This window comes from Marmota marmota, unplaced genomic scaffold (assembly GCF_001458135.2).
Source record: "Marmota marmota marmota unplaced genomic scaffold, marMar, whole genome shotgun sequence".
NCBI classification, from domain to species: Eukaryota; Metazoa; Chordata; class Mammalia; order Rodentia; family Sciuridae; genus Marmota; species Marmota marmota.
Genome location: NW_026000185.1, coordinates 6,079,080 through 6,085,079, shown reverse-complemented (window position 1 = coordinate 6,085,079; position 6,000 = coordinate 6,079,080). Strand labels below are relative to the sequence as shown.

At 41.4% G+C, this 6,000-nt stretch overlaps 1 protein-coding gene across 8 annotated transcripts in view; it reads left to right on the top strand.

The window, feature by feature from the left end:
- The window catches only part of Cluap1 (clusterin associated protein 1), a 29,481-nt gene that overhangs the window by 1,235 nt on the left and 22,246 nt on the right, over positions 1–6,000 (top strand). For 2 of the 8 annotated variants that reach the window (XM_048789261.1, XM_048789267.1), the window contains exons 2-5: positions 1–96; positions 2,104–2,215; positions 3,079–3,163; positions 4,137–4,316. In XM_048789261.1, the coding sequence (XP_048645218.1) occupies positions 69–96; positions 2,104–2,215; positions 3,079–3,163; positions 4,137–4,316 (405 nt within the window). In that variant the 5' untranslated portion in view covers positions 1–68. Of the gene's footprint in view, positions 107–172; positions 792–1,286; positions 1,384–2,103; positions 2,216–3,078; positions 3,164–4,136; positions 4,317–6,000 lie in introns of those variants that run through there. The other 6 variants (XM_048789262.1, XM_048789268.1, XM_048789263.1 and 3 more) reach the window with 5 other exon arrangements.

The window sequence follows — 6,000 nt, the reverse complement described above, 5'->3', positions numbered from 1 at the left end:
GAGTCGGGTCCACTCGGCGCTGTGCGGGGAGACGCGGCAACCGCAGGAGAGGGCTGGAGGATGGGCTAATGCGGCTGGCACTTTTTGAGTTTTCAGGTTCTGCCTGGTACTTTTCAGTGTATATGCATGATTTTCTTAGCCCTCTGGACAGTTCTGTGTCCCTCGTTTAGAGATGAGGAAGGCGGCACGGAGAAGGCCGGTAGCTGGGAAGAGTGACAGGTGGTAGCAGGTCGCGCGGGGATGGGATCCAGTGTGTGGGAACTCCAAAGCCCGCGTCCTTCTGAAAGGGCTGGCGAGAAGAGACTCTACGCCTTTGCCAGAAGGGCAGGGCGGGGCAGCCTGGGGCAGGGGTGGAGCGCGGAGTGGGTCCCTACCCCTTGAGGGGCGCCTGTTATTCACCAGGAGTTTTCATTCACTGACTTGCTCTAGTCCTCACTTTATCGGTGATGTAGTTTGGTAGATGAAATATTTTGAAGCATAGAGAGGTAAAGTAGCTTGCTTTAGGTCACACAGCTAGAACTGGTTGCAACAGAGGATTAAGACCTAGGACTGTGTGACTCGGCAATCTCGTTTTTTTGATTTTTTTTTTTTTTTAGATGTAGGTGGACACAATATCTTTATTTTTTATTTATTTTTTATGTGGTGCTGAGGATCATACCCAGGGCCTCACAAGTGCGGGGCAAGCGCTCTACCACTGAGCCACAATCCCAGCCTCTTTGTCTTTTATACACAGTCATTCTCTGAATCAGAAGCCGTTAAGCTAACTGGCCTCACCTGCAGAGGAGTACTAGGTGATTGTCAACCTGCAGTCTCTGGACTCTTTTTCTCATCAAATTGCTGGTGCCTGTAATTTCAGCATTAGAGAATACTCTTTTCTGTTATGAAATTCTCTTTCTTTGGTGTACATTTACAGGAAGACTAATCGCATTTCATTGACGCACCTCTTAGCATTGTGGGATCATATCTTCTGGAATGAGAGAGAGTCTTTGGTGACTACATTGTAAAGACAGGTGTCTCCTACTGTGTACTTTTTGGTGGAGCCACCACTTTACTAGGGGACATTGAATAGGGTTGTGCTGGGGAAAGTGTAAAAGAGGGATTCAGAATAAAATTCTGAATGTTCTGCAATCATGCAGTGTATGGTAACAGTCTCAAGTTAGTCTCCATTTGACAAGAAAAATGCAAAATTAACAGAATTCGACCACTACTAGTAGTCCTTAGCAAGAAGAAGTATTTCGGCAATGCCTGTGATGAGAAAGCTGCTGCTTTATTTTCTGTCTATTCAGATTTTCAAAAAAAGAGTCACAAAGTGACTTCTTTTCCCTGTGCTCAAACCTTGTCTTCCACTATCTGGTAGAAGCCGACCTGACTCTCAATACCCAGGTAGGTAGGTTATTTGTGAATGTCATTGGGACATTTGGAACATCCCTCTTCAGGAGGAATGAGGACAAATATTACATAGTCAGGAAGCACATGGAAAATTGGTCTTGGCACACCAAATCTTGATCTGTTGCAAGTACTATGGCTTTTCCTGAGGCATTCCCAATCTAGGAATAACAACAAGTGTTAGCAATACTATTTCTTAATCTGTTTGATAATCTAAATATTGCTCTAGTATTGAACTGCTCTCTTTAACATTTTTCTGAATACAAGGAAATTAATTAATCTTTAAAATTTGTGTTATTAAGATCCTGTATATTCACACACAAAAAGACAACTCAGAAACATGAAGTTACCCTACCCCCCATAACTGCTGTTTACATTTTAAAATATTCTTTCCCTGTTAAATTTTATAAGGCCAAGTATTTCTTATTTTGAATGGTAAAGAGATAATCAGAGAAAAATTAAAGCCACAGCTAATCCCTAAAGCCCATTTTCCTATATAGCATCTTCTCCCATTGGACTTGAGTAGATGTTTTTCTGGTAACAGATTAGGTATTTTCAATTTTATCTCCTTTTTTCCTTCCCTCTTAAGAATTGCTAAATAGCCCCTAAAGCTGTTAGTAGATTGAGAGTAAGAAGGGAAAGCAGAGATAATATCTAAGGTAATAAGCAGTTGCCATTTGGTGAAGAACTGACTGAATTATGTTTTTTCTTGGACAGATTTCACAGAGATGATGAGAGCCCTGGGATACCCACGACACATTTCTATGGAAAATTTCCGCACACCCAACTTTGGGCTTGTGTCTGAAGTGCTGCTCTGGCTTGTGAAAAGGTTAGGACTACACTTGAAATCTAAGGATGAAGGCTAGATTTTATTAATTAGCCAACTGGAAACCAGGTACTGTTGTGATGCAAAAGAGTTTAGTACAATTTGAATTTGTGACCTGTTGAGAATTGGCTGAATTCAAAGAACACCCCAGGAAGGGAATGTTTCTCAGGCATTTATGTAAGCTCCTCTTCATCCCTTCACCACAGAATGTCATGGACCTCCCTGCGTACTTGGGATGTACTGGATTAGGAGTATCTTAGGTTTCTTTTTGTGTCAAAAAATCTGAGATGATTCTTGTTAGAGACCTTTTGTCTAAAGGCCAGATAATAAATACATGTTACATAAGCTCTCTTATGTGTAGGATATATATATTTATATATATTTACACATATCTATTCCCTGTGTATAGATAATATACTTTTTTGTCTTTAAAATGTAAAACACATCCTTAGCTTGCAAGCTAAAAAAAACAGGTTGAGGGCTGCAGTCTGCTGGCCCTGGTGAATTATCAGTAACTCAGTGAAAGTAACTTCAACGACTCTGCTCCTTCTCGAGGTGAACTGTTTAGTCCTAGTATCTATGGTCAGTATCAAGGGCTGTTAGCCAAAGTTACAGTTCTGATTATTTTCACCAAACATTGAGATTTGACATAGATTTGATTTTGTAAGCTGAGCCCCGTGTTTAATTTTTAAATCAATTAAATGTGTTGTTAGGTGGGAGTTTGCCCTTTAGGTATTTTGTGTTGCTTTTGAAGTTTTTCTTAACCATATGACCTTATCTGAAGACTTGGAGAGCCACTGTCCTTTCAGTTGCCCACTTTCTCTTGAGGGCTTCTGTTGGACCTATTTGTTTATTCTCTGTCATAGGTATGAGCCCCAGACTGACATCCCTTCTGATGTTGAGACTGAACAAGACCGAGTTTTCTTCATTAAGGCCATTGCCCAGTTCATGGTTAGTTCACAGTTATTTTGTGGAATTAAATAAATTAGGGATAAATTTTAGTTAGATTTGCTTTCAAATTGAGTTTACTTTCTAAAACCATTCTATTGCCAGGGTTCTGTGGAGCCAATTCACAGTGAAGCTTTTTGTTTTTTAATTATTTAAGATTTTTGCTTATTTTATTTTTAAATTTAATTAGTTTGATACTGGGGATCAAATCCAGGGCCTGCTGCATGCTAAGCACATGGTCTACCACTGAGCTGCACTCTCAGCCCAGTTTATTTTTGAGTAGATAATGTATTTCATGGTTTAAAATTGCTAAAAATCATGAAATTACATAGAATACACTGACTTTTTACCCTGTCAGCATGGTTCCAGTCACATTCCCTGTAACCACTATTTTAAATTTCTTCCAGAGTTTGTTTCTTCAAGTAAATGTTATGTGTTATTATTTTCCTTCCTTTTACACATATGGTAGTATGCTGTATTCCCCTGTGTAGTATTCTGCTGTCTTTACTTAATAGTATGTTTTATAGAACTTTCCAGACCCATACAGAATTTCCTCATTCTCTTACACTTGAGTGCCCCCCCCCCATGGATACACCATTATTGATGTAATTTATGTAGACAGGTATTTAGTTGCTTCCAACTTTCACTCTTTGAAGCAATGCTGTGAAGAATAGCCTATGCATATCATTTGGTGTCTACGTATATCCCTAGAGTAAGTTCTTAGTAATGAAACTGCTGGGCCAAAAGATATGTCCATGTGTAATTTTGGTATCTTACTAAATTGCTCTCCATCAAGATTGTATCAATGTATATACCAGATCACAATGCATGAGTCACTTAGATGTTTACTCATAATACTATTAGGTTGTCTCCCAATTCTCAGCAGAGGCATTTTCAAATTACCTGCATAGGATTTGGGTTAGATTATATAGGATTATTTAGAAAGGGCCTTAATATATATATTTTTTTAAAACAGGCCACGAAAGCACATATAAAACTCAATACTAAGAAGCTTTACCAGGCTGATGGATATGCAGTGAAAGAACTGCTGAAGGTCACATCTGTCCTTTATAATGCTATGAAGACCAAAGGGATGGAGAGTTCAAAAATAGGAGAGGAAGATGTCAGCAAATTCAAGTTTGATCTCGGCTCCAAGGTAAGGATTAAAGGAGTGCTTATTTCTTGGACTCGGGAGTAGGATGTGCGTGGCACTCAGAGCACCACCACGTTCCTTACTGCTTGACCAAGGGCAGTTGGCCAGTTTTGTGCTCATCAGCATTCTGATAAAAGGAAAGTCACAGTGAATTAATGCAATTCTTTACTGAAAGCCTCATATTTAATAGGAACCATTCAAGTGCTAGGGATATAGGTGTGAACAAAGAGGATAGAGTCCTCTGTCCTGTTGCTTAGTTGAGGGAGTCAGACTATGAACCCCAATGTTAAAAGTGACCACCATGGAGAATAACAAAGCAGGATCAGGATGGAGAGTGCTGGGGAAGGTATTTTTCCTAGAGTGACCAGGAAGGCCTCATGGGTTGGGTGGCTTCAGAGATCTGAGGGAAGGAAGGAACAGCCATGCAAATGGGGGTGGGGACGTGTGTCCTGAGATAACAGTGTGCTTTGTGTGTTTGAAAAGAGCAAGGGATCTCTGTGGTGAGAGCCAGGACGGGAGGCCCTCTGGTCCAGGAAATAAAACCTTTAATTTTTTTACTTGGGCTGGAAAATGGGATTTTGAGCAGAGATGTTTAAGCTTGAATTTTCTATGCAAAGGATCCCTCTGCCTGCTGCATTGCCACCAGACTGAAGTGAGAGTCGAGCATGGAAGTTAATCATTGATTGCCGTGGTCTGAGCAAGACTCTAAAGCCATAGGAAGGGATAACTGTCTGTTTCATTTTCCCCCATAGAATGATGCATCTGCCAGTTAAGAGCCAGAACCCCCAACAAAAGACTCTGGCAGTTTTATGGACCCTGAAGTGGGGTGAAGGGAGGACCAAAAGTGGAAAAGTACTAGATACTGCCAAGGTGGGGAAGGTGTTTTTGAGCCCCACGCTCCAGGAGAGGCACCTGAAGAGCTTCGGCCCAAGGCTCAGATGAGGAGACTAGAGTAAAGGCAGCCAGGCTAGGAACACAGACTAGAGCATGACTGGCCAGGGGCCTGGGTCCTGCCTGCTGTGCCCTTCAGAGACCAGTGCATCAGCTATGCCCCTCATCGGGGATCAGGACAGCTCTCCTCTGTGAGGCCTGCCAGGGAAAGCCTTCTAATTATCATGGTCAGGCCTGAAAAATCATGTGTTTTTAATTTGTTTGTTTGCTTTCTACTTTTATTTATTATTAGTTTTTCGCACATTGTTTTTTAACCAGGAGCCAGGCCCCTGGTAAAGAGAAGTAGCTACAGGTGCAGACATATTTTGAAGGTAGATTTTATGGGACTGACTATGGATTGAGGTAGGTGAGATGACACTAGGAAGATCCCAAAGTGGCACAAAACTGTCAGACCTGCTCTGCTGATGGTTTGCATCTGTGCTGTGTTTCTGCAGAAGCCACTGGCCAAAGTGGCTAGCACAGCTGAGGAGATGAGCTCTAAATTGTACTTTATTATTAAGTCATTTAAATGTGAAAGTGGCCATATGTGGCTAACAGTTACAGTATTAGACATTCAGCTCTGAAGTTTTTGGTCCGAGCATCTGGAAGGATTAAGTTGCCATTAGCTGAAGTAAAGAAGAGTCTGAAAGGGCAGAGGTGTGGTGGGGAAGATGAGTTTGGTTCTGGACATGTTATATTTATGATGTGCCTTGGTTGTCCAGGTAGAGATGCTGAGCAGGTAGTTGGCGTGTGAGGC